The 19,274-nt window shown below is 45.7% G+C and overlaps 1 protein-coding gene across 1 annotated transcript in view; it reads left to right on the top strand.

Moving 5' to 3' along the window:
• The window catches only part of NUAK1 (NUAK family kinase 1), a 74,426-nt gene that overhangs the window by 43,345 nt on the left and 11,807 nt on the right, over nucleotides 1-19,274 (top strand). Inside the window, exons 3-4 of the mRNA XM_017540700.2 lie at nucleotides 9,659-9,810; nucleotides 12,928-12,993. Of these exons, the coding sequence (XP_017396189.1) occupies nucleotides 9,659-9,810; nucleotides 12,928-12,993 (218 nt within the window). The remainder of the gene's footprint in view (nucleotides 1-9,658; nucleotides 9,811-12,927; nucleotides 12,994-19,274) is intronic.

Here is a 19,274-nt window from a genome sequence, read left to right as displayed (position 1 = left end):
CTGTTCGCAACACAGCATGGGAGAGTTCTCTTCACTTGTAATCATGTGAACGAGCTCTTCAGCTGTGAGCCTGTCCAGCCACGTTTCTAATGAGTTTCCTATTAAGTTAGCTGTTTGACCTTCAAGTTATTATTTTCATTGTTTTTTTTTTTTTTTTTTGATTACACCCAAGTCATTTTTCTAGAGGCTGGAGATCAGAAGCAAAACAACTATACACTAATGCTACTCCCAGGCTGTCCTGCCTCTCCCTCCTGGGTTTCCTGGAATTCAATATTTTCTAGTGCCTTAAATAATGCTATTTATACCTGATACTAACTTTTAAAGGATATTTATACCTGACACTAACTTTTAAAGGAAAAGAAAAGACTCTATTGCCCTTTGGCCTGGGATCTTTTGGAATGAACTGGGATAACTTTCTTACTTTGCACAGGCAGTCACCAGCATGCATTTGGGAAGGCTCACAGAACGCAGAAAGGGGCCTCCGCAATGGCCGTGTACAACAGCGGGGATTTGGATATTGAAAGGGGGGTCAGATTAGATGGACTGTAACTTTTAACCTGTGGAATCTGGGAATTTTTGATTTGGGGAATTAGTGCTCCCCACCATGACTTCTGACAGCAGGCGTGGCTGGTAGGTATGACTCAGACATTGACACCCATGTTTGGAACAGCCCTGGGGACCAAAGAATGGAAGACAGCTAGGCTTGCCCTCACCTCAGCCTTAACTGGGGGCCACTCAAGTCCTCTGAGGTCTTTGAGTGTTCGTTCACTATTTCTACTATTCTCCCACCTCCAACCCGTCACACATATACCCCAAGGGCATGAGTGTAACCTTGGGTGTGGATTCTGCCAGTGCATGCCCATAATTCTGCATTTGATGTCTTCCTTTGATTCCCTTTGCTGCTGAATAGGAACTGCTAACACTTCTGCTTACTCTTGCTGCCTTGTGCTGTGATAATACAATGTGACCTAAGGTAGAGGCTTCACTTTAGCAGAGGAAGATCCTGTGGGGCAGAAAGGCTAAGTAACTTGCCAAGGTCACCCAGCTGGGAAGTGGCTGGAGCCAGAGGTGTGATGACTACGGGCCTGGCCTTTCCACCCTGGTGAGGTGGGGAGGGTGAGATGAGCCCCTGAACCAAAGCCCTCTGCTGGGGTTCCAGGGGTGGAAGACTAAGCCTGTCTTCACAGAAGGATTTCTACCCCTGTCACTGCCAGAACTGGGAACATGTTTTTTCAGAAGTTCACGGCATCAAGTACAAGAGCCCTTGCTTCTGCCTGGGGTAGTTGTGAGAGGTTCTGATCAATTGCCAGGGATTATGTGAATGTGTTTTGTTTGTGTATGTGAGAGAATGTGTGTGTGTTGTGTATGACACAAAGGCTGAGACAGAGGAATAGAGGGAATCATCAGGGAGGTTGTGAAGTGTGTGTGTGATGTGGAGTGTGTATCATGAGCCTGTGGTGATGGCTGATAGAGCCCATTGCCACCTTAGGGCCCTGCTTCGTTTCTAGAAATGCTCCCCCCAGGGATGGTTGTGGAAGGAGGGTGGAGCCCAGTGGCTCGTCCCGCGTGGTGTTGTCAAGTCTCCTCTCCCACACAACTCCTCTCTCTATTCTGGCCATGTCCCCTGCCTTCCTAGGATTGGATATTGGGTCCCCAATGTCACTATTAATCCTAGCAGGTATGGATGTGTTTTGGCAAGGCTTCTGCATACCCACTTGTGCAGGTGGCTTTACATTTTCTTAACCATTTCTCCTGCCTTCCGTGGAGTCCATTGCTGGCAGTGGGTGGCCTTGTTGGCTATGGTTCTCTTCGAGCATGCCAGCCAACATCCAAAAAGAGTTTTGGTTCAAGAAAAGACAGTGAGTGAACCAAAAAGCCCTTTGTTGTACAAACCAGGAACCACACTGAATCAACTTGGACCGATTTATTGACAGCCAGGGAGATGCCAGTTTAAATTTCTCCTCCTCACTGCCCTGGGCTTTCAGATTCAAGAGATCAGAGGACCATTTAGTGAAGCCGTGAGCCCACGAGGTGTTTGAAATTGAGTTCTAGGGAGGAAAGTTTTGAAGAATGAATCTGTATTGACTAAATGACTCAATTGGTTTATAGACAGTTCTTTCAAAGGAAAGATCACTTCATTTTTGAAGTGAAAAATAAGCTACTTTCTGTGAGGATTGTACTGACCTTTAATAAAAGAGCACCCTCGTGGAGTGGGAAGGTCCTTCAGTCTGAGATTTTGGGAAAGTGACAAAAATGATGCTGCCTAGGGAGGCAATGCTGGGGAAGGAATGGCAGCACCCTGGATGTCACCTAGGAGATGGAGCTGATAGAAGGCAAAGGTGTGGAGAGAATTCTCACGGGGCTACTCTTAGGCCCCAGGCCTTTTTTATTAAAACCAACAGATGGGCTGGGTACCGGGGCTCACGCCTATAATCCCTGCACTTTGGGAGGCCAAGGCAGGTGGATGGCTTGAGTTCAGAAGTTTGAGGCCAGCCTGGGCAACATGGCGAAACCCTGTCGCTACAAAAAAAAAAAAAAAAAAATTACAAAGATTAGCCAGGAGTGGTGGCACGTGCCTATAGTCCCGCTACTTGGGAGGCCGAGGCAGGAGGATCACTTAAGCCTGGGAGGCAGAGGTTGCAGTGAGCCAAGATCATGCCACTGCACTCCCGCCTGTGTGACAGAGTAAGACCCTATCTCAACAAACAAACAAAAAACTCAGCAAATGACACTTCCTCCTTGGAGGTTACAGAAAGAAATCTTCCCTTTTCAAAATTGGTCCTCAATGTCTCCACTTTCAAGATCTCTTTCTTCCTAAATGGCCCGGCGTAGGTGTACTTGGCTCTCACGTGGCCAGTGGAAACTTAAAATCCCAGGATCTCCTCTCTCCTCAGCGTTTCCCTCAGGCCAGAGTCCTGTTTTTATAATACACATTTTCTCAAGGTCTACAAGTTGTGTTATTAACCTCGAGAGCTGCAGGAGGCAATCGCTGGGAGCTGGGTCATTGCCTGGTTATGAAAGCCGGATGATCAGAGCACAGAATGAGACTGTCAAACCGAACATCTCATGAAATTCAGGATTAATGTGGAGAAGTAGCTGTTGCTATAGCAACCAATCCCTGCTTTCCTTTGAAATGGAAAATAAACAGCAAACAAGAAAAATAATTCAAGTCGGTGTCTGGGAAGAAGGAAGGCCTGCCTGTGGAACAGTCGAAGAAAAAGGAGAGTTCAGGTATTCTAGGATATGTTGAAACAATGGTGAAATCATCTCAAAGGCAAAACCCAAGTCATTTTGGGTGGTTCAGTTCCATGCCTGCTTTCTCTAGAAATCTTTTCAGGTCCCTTCTGGCTGACCTTACTGATATTTCTGTCTGATTGTCCAGGTACTTAAAGTCTCTACCATTCAGGTTAGCTCTTGAATTATTTTATGAGTACTGGTCATTTCCCACTCAAAAGCAACTCCTTAGGGGTAATGACTGTGCCTTCTTCTCTTTTGTATTCCCTTTAACTTGTAGCAAAATGCTCAGATAAATGCCTCAAATAGGCTGATAATAAAGCTATATCAGAAAAATCAGTGAGGTTGGCTCCATTTAATGAAGGAGAACCTTTATTGCATATAATGTGAAAAGCAGAAATGGATGATGAAGGAAAGTGGTGGAGAGTCACGGCAAGCACATGCGCTTTTGAGTGGCACAAATTTGCTAGCCAGTCTTACTGGGTATCTACCCAACAAAAATGCAGCCAGATATGCATCAAAAGACATGCACAAGGATGTCCACAGCAATACTTTTCATAACAGCCCTTGACTGGAAACAGCCCAAGTGCCTATCAGCAGTACAATGGATAAATAAACCGTGATACATTCGTATCATGGAGTACTCTAGAGCAATAAGAATGAACAGGCTTTGACTCTGGCTCTCACGTGGCCAGTGGATGCTTTGAGCATTGAGCAACGTAGATTATTCTCACAAACATTATGTTGAATTCATGACAGAAGAAGGTATACTACAAGATTTCATTTTTTAAAACTTCAAAACTCATCTATGATTTTGGCTCATATTCCTCATATTTATAATATTGATGTATCTGTATATTTGAGGAGATGATTAATAACAGAAAGAGGACATGGCAGGGCTACTTGCAGGGGGCTAGCAGTGCTGTTTCTTGATGTGAGTGCTGGTGCCTTATTTATTTATTTATTTATTAGAGATGAGGTCTCTCTGTGTTGACCAGGCTGGTCTCAAACTCTTGACCTCAAGCGATCCTCCCGTCTCGACCTCTGAAAGTGCTGGGATTACAGGTGTGAGCCACTGTCCTCAGCCCTGGTTCCCTGTTTATAAAGCAGGGATAACATGGATCCCTATCACATAAGCTTGTTGTGAGGAATAAATGTCTTAATCTGTGACACGTAGTAACTGTTCCATAAATGTTAACTATTCTTATTACAAGCTTTCTAGGGAAGGAGAGATCCCTGTCTGGGAAGTCTCCTGGAAAAATCGAGCCCCAAACAGTTGCTTAGGTCCAGGATCCCAGATGCTATCCTGTAACTTGCTTCTGTCGCTTGTATTGTTCTCGGCGATGTTGGTTGCCTGTCTGACTCACCTGCAGCTCCTTGTGGGCCTTCAAGGTCTTGTGTTTTATTCATCACCCTTTTCTTTCTCTCCTCCTATTCCCAGGCCCTGCCAGCTGCTGGTAGTTCTGTTTCTGGCCTGTTCCCTTCCTCATGCTGACCCTTCTACCTGGCCTGCCTTTCCTCCCCCTCCAAACCAGGAAACGTCTTCTTTTGGTATCCCCCAGTGCCATCTGCATAGTAGGTGCTTTCTGCTGTGCTAAAATCCAGGCTCTGCACCACATGGCTGTGGCTCCAGTGCTGTGGGCTGACTCAGGTTGAGCTAAGTTTCTATTCAGGGATTTAATTTTCCTGGTAGGCCTGGCATGTCAAGGGCCATGGTTTTCCTTACCATTCTGGAGCCACCAGGCTTCTGGGTAAAACTGTCTGGCCAAGAGACACAGGCTTTCATTTTTCAGAAAGGAAACCCTTCCCAACTGGTGGAAAATAAGCTTTTGCTTAGTGACTAATAACATAAACACAGACAAGATTTCTGGGCTTATAAATAACCAGTTGTAAAAGTGCCCAAGGGAAGCAGCCCTTTTTTTGCTAGAAGAATGGCCAAGAATATTCCTGTCACCTTGAGCATGGGCAAAGGAGCATTGGGCTGAGGGTGCGGAAGCTGCTCATTCTTCAGTATTAATTCCCAAGGCCTTGCTGTTATACATTATAAATCCTGGACTGTTCTGGAAAAATAACACCTGATCTCTTAGGTCCTTTCCTGCTAAAAAATCCTGTGATTCTGCGGCAGCCACAACATGTTTTAAAGACTGATGCCAGCAGGGAGAGGAAAGTCTTAGGGTTTTGTTTTGCCTGAGCTGCCTAAGTGGCAGATGAAATAATTATGAGAACAGCTTCCATTTGTTGAGCACTGGCAGAGGCACTGTGCTGAGGGTGATAGACCTGTGAGGCTATTACTAGTCTCATTGGACTGATGAGGAGACCGAGGGTCAGAGCGGTTCATATGTATAAGTAGTAATGGAGCGGCTGAGAGCTTGAGGGCAGCAAGCAGTCAGACTGCTGGGCCCAGGGCTGGCTGTGCCTTGTGCTCTCTGTAGTTATGGGAATTATATTCACCTTGTCCCCAGGTATTCTCATCTGTAAAACAAGGATCCTCATAGTACCAAATCCATATGATGTAATTCATGCAGAATGCTTATTAGCATGGGGCTTGCACATAGTAAGCCTACAGCAAATTTCACTGTTATTAAGAAAGGCTTCTAGAAGCTTCATCTGTAACATGCCTGGCCTCCTTGATGAAACACTGATGCTTGAAGTCTAGAAAACTTGTTTGCTCTCAATTAATTTAAGGTGACAGGGCCTTGACCATGAGATTTGGGCTGCGCCCTATGGGGAATGAGGGGATGGTGTCCCAGAGCCAGGCCTGGCTGCTTGGACAGTTTTCTGATCAGGCGGCTCATTGGCCCTGCCCGAGAGAGTGAGGGTCCTGCCCGATAGAGTGAGTTTTGTCGCTTGGATATCATCTCATTCATCCAGTGTTTTCCACACTGGCTCCATATGAGTTCTTCAGGATGCCAATAGGAGGATTGAAATGGCCCGATCAACTCGCAGAACTCCGAGTTAAGGAAACCAGGCTCTCAGAGACAATCAAGTATCAACGTTTGACTTGTGTTTGACCGTGGAATCCTTTCTTTCTTCAGGATATCTTGCAGAATGATTACTCCGTGGAATATGCATTTGGAGCTATTTCTTGACCCCTCCAAATGCAGTCAGCAGGGAGGCAACTGTGAAAGGCTGGCCAGCAGTAAGGATGGGGGTAAGGGGTGAAGGGGTGTCCTTAGAAGTGAGGCAGGTGGATAGATCTGGGATATATTTTACTTTATTTTTATTTATTTATTTTTTTGAGATAGAGTCTTGCTCAGTTGCCCAGGCTGGAGTGCAGTGGTGTGATCTCTGCTCACTGCAACCTCCACCTCCTGAGTTCAAGCTATTCTCCTGCCTCAGCCTCCCCAGTAACTGGGATTACAGGTGCCTGCCACCACACCCGGCTAATTTCTTGTATTTTTGGTAGAGGTGGGGTTTCACCATGTTGGCCAGTCTGGTAACTTCTGGCCTCAAATGATCCACCTGCCTTAGCTTCTCAAAGTGCTGGGATTTCAGACATGAGCCACCGTGCCCGGCCAGACTCGGGATATATTGTAGAGAAAGAATCAGTAGGACTTACTGATGGAAGCTTTTTAGTAAACTATTTGGTGTATTGGACTGTAATTGAACTGAACTGTGTATATGTCTCCTTGATACCAAGTCAGCCAGTTGGAGAGGGAAGAATCCAGTCACTGAAACAGCCCTTCTGTCTGTGTGAGGCAAGTGGTCCACACCTTCCAACAGTCACTGAAGGGCCAGAGGCTTTGGCCTCTTTAATGATGCACCAGACTCTTTGGGGTGTGAGGCTTCGTGTTTATTTACCTGTCAAAGTACTTTCCATCTTCCTACATCCTCCTTTTTAAAATTAGAAAATCTGCTGCCCTCTCCAGGGCCGATTCACTCTTTCATTTTTGGGGCCTGAGCCATGCATCCCGAGGCAGTCGGGATGTTTCCAGTTTCCAGAGTTTATTGTTAATGAAAAGTGCACAACAGGCTGAAATCTCTGGCAGGAGCCAAAGCTGCAGGGTACACCAAGGCCAGCAGACACTGGAGCAGCCAATTTTATCTGGATGTTCTCTCCTCCTTCTCCTCCCTACCCTCCTCCTTCTCCTTTCATTTTATTAGGGAGGTTTGGCTGAACTGGAAGGAGCCAAAAAGGAACTGGGGGGGGGGGTCTGAGCTTCTAGCAGCCAGTGACAAGGTGTGGGAGGACTGGGGACCCAGGCCTGGGGTAGGTTCCAGGTCGACTCAGTTCTTCACTGGATGCGTGTCTGCCTTGGCGCTAGGCTCTGGGATGAAATAGTATTGAAAGCAACAATAATTGCTAACGTTCTTTTTTTTTTTTGGACGGAGTCTTGCTGTGTCTCCAGGTTGGAGTGTAGTGGCATGATCTTGGCTTACTGCAACCTCTGCATCCCGGATTCAAGTGATTCTCCTTCCTCAGCCTCCTGAGTAGCTGGGACTACAGGCGCCCACCACCACGCCCAGCTAATCTTTGTATTTTTTAGTAGAGACAGGCTTTCACCATGTTGGCCAGGATGGTCTTGATCTCTTGACCTCATGATCCACCCTCCTCGGCCTCCCAAAGTGCTGGGATTACAGGCGTGAGCCACTGTGCCCGGCCCCAGCAGTTCTAAGTACTTGCTAATATTATTCATGTTTTATAGACTGAACTGAGGCCCAGAGAGGGCAAGGAACATCCCTAGAATCACACAGCCCTTAAGAGGCATATCCAGGGATCCTACTTAGGAGAATCTGATTCCAAAACTATAGTTTTTTTTTTTTAGTTCTGTCAGTCTAGGCAGAGGACATGGATATGTAAACCAGGAAATAAACCTACACAGTGTGTGCATGCTATGAGGCAAGTATTGACTAGCACAGTAAGAGGGAGAAGTGGGGCATTGTGGAAACCATGTCTGAGCACAGTCTTGGCTAGTGAATGAGAGTGCTGGGCATCAGGGGCCTGATGGCAATGGGAGGAAAGTAGATGAGATCGAGGAGGGTAGGCAGGGGACCCCCACGGAGGGTATTGGGTACCCTACAAAGCTTTTTGTACCATATCCCTTAGGAGCGATGATGGATTTCAAAATAAATATTGCTTATTTTGTCTTTGCTCAAAGGACATCTTATGTAAAAGCCCAAAGTATGAAACAGGTGGCAATGGAGTGGTTTTGGACAGCCCGTCATTCATGGCCACCGTTCTCCCTGCCTCATGCATGGGCCCCTGGCCATCTGCCTGAAACCCTGAGTTTGAACATCACTGCTGGAGAGCATCAGAGTTGGGGAGATAGAAGCATTTACAAGCATTTGAGAAGACTGTTTCCTTGGTGATGTGGAGGTTGAGTGAGAAGGGGCTGGACCTGGTGGCAGGGAACCCGCTGGAGATGATAGCAGCAGCAGCAGCAGCCCTGACAAACAGCAGGCTGCAGCATTACAGTTCCCCATCCACGCTGGGGCCAGAGCCCTGCGGATTCCAGCCAGCTCTTTGGGAGGCCGTCTGGTCTAGTGGCTCTGCACTTGATCTTTGAAGCCAAAGTGCCTGATTGCAGACTGTGCCAGTTTCTTAACCTCCCTTAGCCTCAGTGTCTTCATGTTTCAAATGGTAAAATTACAGATATTTCCTTGATCATTTGTTGTTAAGGTTTAAATGAGTCAGTACATGTGAGGTACTTAAAACCTTACATACAAGCTTGGTGCATAGTAAGTGCTATATTATTATTTAGTATTGATGTTCAAAAATGCATTTGTGTAGTTTGAGTTTACTTATTTTATAAATATTACCTGAGCTCCTACTGTGTTACTATGTGCCAAATACTGTCCTGGGTGTTAAGGATACACCAGTGAGTTGAAATAGGACAACCTCCTTTTACATTTGACTGGGGGAGACAGAATAAATACATGGAATGGAGGTATAGCAGGGCTGAGAAGGGCCCATGTGATCATGCATGACTTGGTGGGCCACATTAGCAGCTGTGGGTTTTGTTTGCCTGCGATGGGAAGAAGTAAAGAGATAATAAGATTGAGCACATATTTTGGGGTCAGAGTGGCTCTGTCAGGGCTGGGTACCTGGTCTATATCCAATGGTTAATAAATTATTAGTCATGTTTGTTGTTACCCATTATCCTGTCTACAGGAGAGCTGTTCTGGGAGAGGGTTGTGAGAAATGATCTTGACAGGGAAAGTGGGGTCCTCAGAGAAGAGAACCACATCTCCCTTAGCATGACAAAGGCACGTCCAGGAACAATGGCGTGACACACACCATTGCCCACCTGGTGGGACAGCGTGCCCAGTGCCTCGTGATGCTGAATTGGCTCATTTGTGTTCTGACCGGTCAGTGGGTCCTCTGCTTGGCGACGTCTCCATTGTCCTCTCTCTCATTCTCTGTAGCATAAGTGAGCTTGTTGGCTAAACAGGGTGTTTGTGTATTGCTGTTTTCCCTCTGCAGTGTTTGAGAACAAAGATAAGATTGTGATCATCATGGAATATGCAAGCAAAGGGGAGCTGTATGATTACATCAGTGAGCGGCGGCGCCTCAGCGAGAGGGAGACCCGGCACTTCTTCCGGCAGATCGTCTCGGCCGTGCATTATTGTCATAAGGTACGATTGGGCCTGGCCCGCAGCTTCAGGCGTAGTTTTTATGGCACTGCATGATGTTTTTCCTCTTATAAAAGTGGTATCTGTTCATGGTAGCGTGTATGAAGAATTTATAAACTGGAAAGAAGAAAATCACCGTCACCCACAATTCTGGAACCCAGGGCTAACCCATTGTTGACATTTTTGCTTGCTTGTTTCCTTTCAGTCTCTTCCTCCTCCTTCTCACATTTATTTTTTGTGTCAACTTTTAATTTGGAATAATTTTAGATTTACAGGGAAGTTTCAAAGGTAGTACAGAGAGTTCCTATCTATGCCTCACTCAGTTTACCCTAATATTAACATCTTGCGTTTCTGTGGTATGTTTGTCAAAATGGAGACACCAATGACCTTTTTCTGTTCCAGCGTCCAATCTACGGTACCACACCGGATTCATTTTTACATCATTTGTGTCATGCTTTTTTACTTAATATGTTAATCTAAATATTTTTCTATATTATTAACAATTCCCTATAATTCTTCGTTGTTGGATATTGAGGCTGTTTCTAATTTCTGGTTATTACAAATAGTGATCAATATCTTTATATATGAATATTTTCCTGTCCTGTGAAAAATTTACTTAAGAGAGATTCCAGAAGTGGAATTACTGGGAGAAATGTTCTTGAAACCTCTCTACACCCTGGGTACCTTTTCTTGCATAGGTTACCTACATACGCATACATCTTACTGCAGTGCACCTCAATAGGATGTGCTCCAAAGATAGCCACAGCCAGGCTCATGCCTATAATCCAAGCTAGTTGGGAGGCAGAGGTGGGAGGATTGCCTGAGCCCAGGAATTCAAGACCAGCCAAGGCGACACAGCAAGATCCATCTTTGAAAAAATTTTTAGGCCAGGCACAGTGGCTCATGCCTGTAATCCCAGCACTTTGGGAGGCTAAGGTGGGCAGATCACCTGAGGTCAGGAGTTAGAAACCAGCCTGCCAACATGGCGAAACCCCGTCTCTACTAAAAATACAAAAATTAGCTGGGTGCAGTGGTGGGCGCCTATAATCCCAGCTACTCGGGAGGCTGAGGCAGGAGAATCACTTGAACCCAGGAAGCAGAGGCTGCAGTGAGCTGAGATCATGCCAATCCACTCTAGCCTGGGTGACAGAGTAAGATTCCATCTCAAAAAAAAAAAAAAATTATCCAGGCATGGGGCTGCACACCTGTTGTCCCAGCTGTTTTGGAGGCTGAGACAGGAGGTTCCCTTGAGCACAGCAGTTTAGGGCTGTAGTGAGCTATAGTGCTGCCCTGGATCTCCAGCCTGGGTGACAAAGTGAGACCCCATCTCCAAAATAATAATAATAATAATAATAATAATAAAGCCACAGTAGGCCACTCTTGGTTTCTGGAAAAGGAATGAAGTACACAGATAATTATAAGCCATGTTTCAGCCATTATTCTTCTTAATCATTTTGGCCGTGATTTTCATCTCATTCAGACTTTCTCCAGATCTGTCACACCCTAAACAGTCATTTGCTTTGAGGATAATGTGACTTGAGTCCAATAGGCCATCTAAAACAGAGTCAACTTCTTCATACAAGTGATTGCAACATGGGGCCTCCTGGATTGTTAAATATTGTGTTTCATTGAGAGTGGCTCTGTAAGTAATCAGAAGACAGCTTCTCAAATCTAAAGCCCTTAACCCATGTGAACATTATTTGACCTCTCTTTGTTGACTCAAAAGGTGCTCATAATTTGAATTATATAATATTTTGTATTTCATCATCAGGTATCATTGTAAATCACCATAGAGATGGTGTTTTCATTATCTGAAGTGTGTGAACACTTGGATTCTGTATGAATGAGCCTTATTAGACTCATTAGACTCATTCCATCTTATTATGAAAACCAGGAATGCAGCAATGTAAACCAAACTGCTCCTGATACTTAAAACTGAACAGAATCAGGTACCTTGTAGTCCACATCTTTCTTCCAGAAGATTTGGTTTTGTTCATTTCTGCATTCAGAAGGCCTCCTTGTAGGCTTGAATTAGAAAAAGAGTAGTAGAAATACATGTTTTCATCTCTCCCTCTGGGCAGTGCTTTTGGAGATATTAAGAATGGTCAAATGAAAAGGAAAATAAGAAAGAACCAGCTGTAAACATGCCTGTTGGTTTGCTCAAAAGAGCAGCTTCGATTGTAGATGTCCTTTATGCTGAATGCTGTTCAGAATCATTCAAGGCCCCCGCTACTTGTCCACTCAGCCTGAAATAGCCAGTTCTTTCAGGCCCACTGCCCTTCCCATGCTCATCCATCCCCTAAAAAGATAATCAGGTCTTAAAAAAGAATTGAGAAGGCTAGAGGTTATTGCTGTGTAGACTGACAGCCTATTGGTAGATGACTGCTTTTCATATTTCAGCTGGCTGGCTGCTGGTCATTGAAGTTCAGGCTCCAGCCTTGCCAGAGTTTGCCTGAATGGAAAGGTCAGGCAGGATGGCAGCCACCTGCTTTGGTCAGGCCAGTGGTCACGGTCTCATTGGTCTGCTCTCACGCTCCACCTTTCACCCAGCACTGAATCCAGCTGAGTAGAAAGCAGAGTCTTCTCTCCAGGCTGCTTAGGAAATGTTATCCTCAGGACAGATCAGGATGGGTCGAAATAGATTGGCCCATTTGTCTTTCCAGCATTGGGTAGGTAGGCAGGCACACAGACAGACAGGGAAGGCCTGTGAGCCCCACACTCTGAGTCCCCGGCAGAGAAATCTGCTTCTTCCCTGGGAATCCCATCCCAGACAGACATTGTTTGCCACTGCCTGGGATTACATTGCTTTCACACAGTGGAATTACATTCCGACAAAGAATCCCCCTGCTGTTTTACAGGCTCTGGGGGAGAACAGATTCCAGTCATTTTTCCCTTAACCACACAGCAAGTGACTAATGCTCTCCTGTCGCTGGTCGGTCACTGGCGGGGGAACGTCAAGACAGGGAGAGCAGCCTGAAGGATGAAGGCGAAGACCACCGGGCTGGTGCATTTCTTTAATCTGTCAGACATTTCCCTTTGCGCACCCTCCTCCTTCCTTTTTCTCTCTTGTTCTCATCCCAGCCGCTCCCATTCAGTTCCCTCTTTGTCTTCTCATTTCAGAACGGTGTGGTCCACCGGGACTTGAAGCTGGAAAATATACTGCTCGATGACAACTGCAATATTAAGGTAAAGCTCTTGCCTCGTTGATTGATATGCAGAGCCTGGGCCTTGCAGCCTTGTGGAGGCTTAACCCACTCCAAGCCGCAGCCTGGAAATAAGGCAGCCACTTCCTACCCTGGCAGGCTGAGTCTCTTTGCTTGAGCTCTAAGTCCAGTTCAAACAATTAAATTCAACAAGCAGTTATTGATCTCCTGCAATACGCTGAACGTTATTCTTCCTCCCTGGGTGGAATGAGATGACTAGGATACAGTGCCTATCCTCAGGAAGCTCATAGTCTAAAATCATCACCATAGCAATTTCATATATATTTCATATTTTTGCCTGATATCACTTAAATTCAATCTTTACAACAACTCTGCAAGAGAAGCACGGTTATTTACATCATTTCACACAGGGAAACCGAGGCACAGAAAAACTCAGTAATTTGCCCGAGGTAATCCAGTGGTAAGGAGTGGAGTTGGGATTTGAACCCATGTCTGTCTGATTCGTGAGCCTAAATTCAAGTCACTTTGCTTTATTTGCTAGCAGGACCCTAAATTATTTTAGAGTTGGAACGCTTTTCCTGGCCTCTTCTTTGTCACTCTCCACCCTGTCTCTTACTTCTCCCTCTCCACCTTCCCACCCCCAAAACCAGCCATGGCCCTGGGAAGCTGACCGAAACGGGGATGGCGCTTGCTGTTGGGAAATAGCAAGTGCTGGAGTTTACTCACACGGAGAGTATTATTGCTGGCTGCTGCTGGAGCTGGAGAAAGCTCTCCTGGCCTACAGGGTTCAAGTGCCTCCCAGGGAGCCCTCTGAATGTCCTTTTGACTATGTCTACAAAATAAGCAAATACAGTTTCAAAATAAACGGAGCTCGCCGCATGGGTTTCATTATGAAATGGCCTTAGTACTCCCAGCACCAGCAGGAGCCCTCCAATTGGCCACTGGTGACGTTAGTGGCTTATCCCTGGTCCCTGGACAAAGCATGGGAATGATTTTTTGTTGTTGCTCCTATCAGTGGAGGAGCGTGTAATGAGACTTGTCTCCTTGCTTGGAAGGATGGAGTTGCTCTGGTGTTAGGATTCTGGGTACAGATCATGGTGGCAACCATGAGTCACCATCATCCTTTGAGAGGCCCCTGGAAGCCATGACCCAGTGACCTCTTGCTCTGGTTGATTATAGTTATATGTAGTTAATAGAATAAGAAGGAAATAGTTGGTCAAAGCAGTTCTGCATAGGAATAGGAAGTGGAATCTCAGGGTCTATTTCTGGCAAAGTGGTTGGATTATTCTAGAAGGAACACCAGTTGTAGAGTTAGGAAATTCTGGGCTGTGTGGCTTACTCGCTTCTTGACACTGGGAAAACCACTTAACCCTGTTTCCTCAACTGTAAAATAGGGTAGCACTTCTACCCACAGGCCTGCTTAGAGTACTGAATGAGACTTAGAGTACTCTCTGTGTTTAATTTTGTAAACTGCTAAGCACTTGTGTGCAAATGAGTGAAAGTTAAAAGTGGTGGCTTTGGAGTTAGATATTGCAACACTGTCCCTTAGTAATGGGAGTATTTGGGTAAGTTTCTTGATGATTTAGGCTTTAGTTTCCTCATCTGTCAAGTAGCGATGCCAGTTCCTGTCTCTGGAGATTATTGTTTATTTGTTCATTGTTTTTCAATGAGTATTTTCTGAACAGTTACTGTGTGCAATGCCCTGTGTCGAGTCCTGGGGAGTCAATAACAAACGTGAAGATTTTAGACAATGCTACAGTCAAAGCAATTCATACTTAACTGTTACTATACCAGGAGCCTGCTTAAATGGCTGGCCCCTGGAGAGGGAATTGAACTGGAAGTCAGCTGCTCTGAAGGCGCCTAGGTCCTGGGGAGTGGTGGTCAGGCCATGGCTGAAAAATTGGTCCTGGTTTGAGGGCCACATTTTTCTAAGGGTTTGTGTGAACCTTATTGACTTCCTGTCCAGATTCTTCCTGTCACCTGCCCCCAGAGCTCTCAAAATGAAATGTCGTCTTTACAAGGCCTGGAATGTGAGCCTCTTGCCTAGGGATTGGGTTCCATGGTGCAGTGTGACCTCTTGGTCTCATGATGTATTCCCAGAAGTGATAAGACACATAGCTTTCTATGAAATCATAGAATTCCCTAATGGAGGAGAAAAATGATTAGAATTTGAAAGCAGTTGTGTAGGGAAACAGTGAGGTAGGAGCCTAGAAGAATGGCTTCATTTGTGTAAGCAAAAGAGCAATCATGTTGGGGCTGACAGTTCCCCTGCACCAAGTTCTTCAACCTAGGGTCCCTATGCATGATGGAGGGAAAGAGCACACACACCAAACAGTATTAGCAATTCAGGCTTACACACTTACTTTTGCTTAGGAATTTCTAATCCTGGCCTTTCCCAAGGTAAAGCACGGGTGTGCATACACACACATATACCAAAGAGAAACCAGATAGTCCCATGATTAACACTTTTAAATTCCTTTCCTCCTTGTTCAAGGAATCCTACTCAGATCTGACAATCCTAGATCTTCAAAAAACGTTGGGGGTCATTTTCCAACCCCTTGTTTTAGTGATTATGACTCAGAAAGTCTAGATGATAATGTCTACAATCACACAGTGGATCAGTCTACACTAAATTATTGTCTTTGCTTCCTCAAAGTGTAGGCTGCTGCTTGGCACACAGTAGGAACTTCAAAACGGTTTGACTTTGGAATAAAGGAATGACGAGCCAGGATTAGAACTTACGAGTTTGACTTCCAGGCACATTACTTTTCATCATCTCCCACCCACTCCCAAGGTTTTAAAAAATGTGATTCAGCTGGTGTTGATTTGTCTTCTGGCTGTATATTCGCAACCCTTCCTGACTCAGCATTTTGTTGAGACACATTTAGAAAGGGTACTTGCTGACAAAGGCAGGCAGACATGGCCACAAGCTGGCCTCTGTGCTCAAGAGAGTCCCTGTCATCCGTGTCTGGACCTGGAAACAGATGAGCCACCAACCAACGGGACATGAGCAGCAAGTTCCTCTCTTGGAGCCCCCTCTGGTGCCTCTCTAAATGTGGATTGGTTGTCCATGTTTCAAGACTTTGGCCTAGGAAGCCTGTATAAACGCTACTGGTTTAAACTTGTCACATGTCGCTGCAATGGTAGGGAGAGCCATGTAGCTCATTCCTCTCCCCTTCCCTGCCTGATGTTGATTTGCAAAGAGCACATCTGGCATTGGAAATTATTTATCTGGACACTGCGAGAGGGTGTGGCTTCTAAAAATATTCACACAGTCGGTCAGCAGAAAGAATGAGAGCAATGTGCTGCTTTGGGTTGCATTCCGTACTCTGGAAGCATGTCTACTAAAATAGACACCCAGCACAGCATTAATTTGCAATTAATAAAAAACGGGCCAGATTCACAGCCCACTCTCTGGGAGAATGGAATGCCGACAATTCCCATAGAAGGCTCCTGTAAAAATGTCTTACAATGAGAAGAGGTCCAGGCACCAGGGTCAGCCGACCTCCTCCAAGAGTGCTGGGAATCTGGTGAGCTCCCAAGACTCAGAGTAGAGGGGCATAGGGGAAATGGCCTGCTGCCCCTTATGACAATGGAAAGGCGGCTGCTGTGGATAAGAAAAGAAGATTTGAATGGCCAGGGCCAAAATGAGATAGAAACCTCTGAAGCTTAACAAGGCCAAGTAGGGCAGCTCAGAGTCGGCTTCTGGGCTTTGATAATATGAATGTGAGAGCTCTGGATCCATGCATGAATTAATCAGTTCATGTGTTGTGTGTATATACCCATGCATACCTGCATTCACTCATCCACTCCTGCATTGGAATTGAACATCTCTTCTGGACAGTATTTATTTGATCAGAAATAAGTTCCTACTGTGTAGTTGGCTCTGTGCTGAGGATTTAATAGTGAACTAGATGGCCAAATATCTGTCTTGGAACCCAGGATCTAACAGTTGTTGAACTAGCAGTAATATTGAGCTGTGAGGAGGATACAGCAGTCAGTGAAGAAGAGAAGGTACCTGCTGTAGTGGGCTTAAAATTCCAGTTGGGGACAGAGCAATAAACAAGTAAACACATAACGTAATTGGCTGGTAGTGAAGAAAATCCATGAAGGGTGAGAATGAAGAATAGAGTTGCTCTTTTAGCTAGGGTGGTCAGGGAAGGCCCTTGGTATAGGACTTGAATTCTTCTGATCCACCAAGCCGTCTCAGGCTTCTTGACCTTGGCATACGTGGTTCACACTGTCTGGAATGCTCTGCTCATTCCTTTTTGCCTGCTTCTTCTTTGGGGCTCTGCTTGAATGCCTCTTCTTCCACGAAGACTTCCCTGATCCTCCTCCCTTGGCAGGGCCAAATGACCCTGTGTAATGTGTTGTGGAAGTGCCGAGTGGGAAGTAGTGGGTTTGTCCAGCTGGATGGACCAGAAAGCCTTCATAGAGGAAGAGGGATTGAATTGGGTTTTGAGGGATGGGTAGGAGTTTGATAGTAAGGAACATGATGATGGCTTTTCAAGAGGAAGGAATAGCAAGCACAGGAACACAGCGTGAAGACTAGAAAAAGAAAGTAATGCTGACTGAGCCCCTGCTGGAAGCTAGAGCCCCATGCCAGACCTTCTGCACCTTATTTCCTTTGGTTCTCAGAATGCCTCCCCAGGGGTGGGTGTGATCACATCCATTTTACAGACAAGGAGGCTCTTGCAGATAATAAGTGATGGAACTGGCTATAAACCTATGGCTTTTCGGCTGCAAAGGCCAAACACATGATTAATTCTACCCTCTACTCTTACTATCCAAATTTGCCCTCTATCTAAAAGTGTATCACATGAGGGCACTGTTTTGGTCCATGCTTTTGTCAGCCTTACCTTGCCTGCAGGCAGGCTTGCAGACAGCTGTCCCTGCGAGAGACTCTCCAAGCGCGATTGGTGGCTGATGGCCAGGCTGAGTCGCAGTGGCCAGAGCAGTCATGCGGGGGTGCCAGGGCTGTGTGTTGTGAGCTGGCTCTGGCTGCTTGTTAGCATCCATGCAAGCTGCTGCTTGGATGCGCCTTCCGTTAAGAGCCTTCTCGCATTGTTTTTGGGTGGGAATTTCTTTTAAGAGAGGCAGTGTGAGCTTAGATCCTCTGAAGATGGAAGCCAGCCACACTCACTTCTGCTTCTTGTTCCACTCCCTGCCTTCACTTCCTGGCAACTCAGGAGTGAGGCTGTTGTGGGTGCAGCCACAGCAATCAACTCCAAGGCCGGAAAGGAGCTATAGAGTGTGTCTTCCTGGATGGAATTGCTGTCTTCCCGAAGAGTTACGCAGAAAGTGCATTTCCTCGTCAGCCACCTGAGAGCAATAACTCCCCTTTATATAGCACTTTACAGCCAAGGCAACTCTTCACCAATGTCTCAGGCAAGCCACTTTACCGCCCTGTGCCTCAGTTTTCTCATCTGCAAAATAAGGATAAATTTGGAATTCGCTATCTGGAATCCTCCAGATAAGGTTGTTGTGAGAATTTACTACATTAATAAATGTAGCACTTACAGAACCGTGCCTGGCACATAGCAATGCTGCTACTGTTATTTTTATTTTTAGAGACAGGGTCTTGCTCTGTCACATAGACGGGAGTGCAGTGGCACCATCATAGCTTACTGCAGCCTAGAACTCCTGGCCTCCAGCAGTCCTCCTGCCTTAACCTCGAAAAAAGCTGGGATTGCAAGCATGAGCCACCACACCTGGCCTATTTTAATTCTTACCTTGTTTAATCTGACTGATTTTCACAGTGCCATGTGATTGGTCATATTACAGTTCCATTTTCCCACAAAGTAATCTGAGACTTAAGAGATGTTAAATGAAGTAGTCATAGCTAACATTTATTGAAGGCCTATTGTGTGCTAGGTAGGCATGGTGTAAACATTTCCATGGGTCAATTTATTTGGTTTGATACCAGCACTTCCAGGTAGGTGACGTGATTATCATCAACCCCATTTTATAGGTGAAGAAATGTAGACTCAGAACGGCTGATGTGCAAGTGTGTATTATACACTGGGGCTCTTGTTAAAATGCAGTTTTAGTGAATACGGGGCTTGAGTGTCTCAGTTTCTGAAATGTTCCCAGGTGATGCTGATGCTGCTGGTCCGTGGGCCAGATTGGAGTGGGTTGGGATTAACTAAAGTGCCTTGGGTTGGATGTGGCTAAGAGGTGAGGCTGAGATTTGAACTTAAGTATTCAAACCCTGAATCCTTTACTTTTCCTATCCTATGATGCAGCATCTCACTGTGGACATGCCTGTTATATGTTATAAATGACTGATAAGATCTCCTGGCC

Source organism: Cebus imitator, unplaced genomic scaffold, assembly GCF_001604975.1.
Source record: "Cebus imitator isolate Cc_AM_T3 unplaced genomic scaffold, Cebus_imitator-1.0 Scaffold8, whole genome shotgun sequence".
Classification (NCBI taxonomy): Eukaryota; Metazoa; Chordata; class Mammalia; order Primates; family Cebidae; genus Cebus; species Cebus imitator.
Note: the sequence above shows the minus strand (reverse complement) of the source record. Positions and strands in the feature narration are given on the sequence as shown.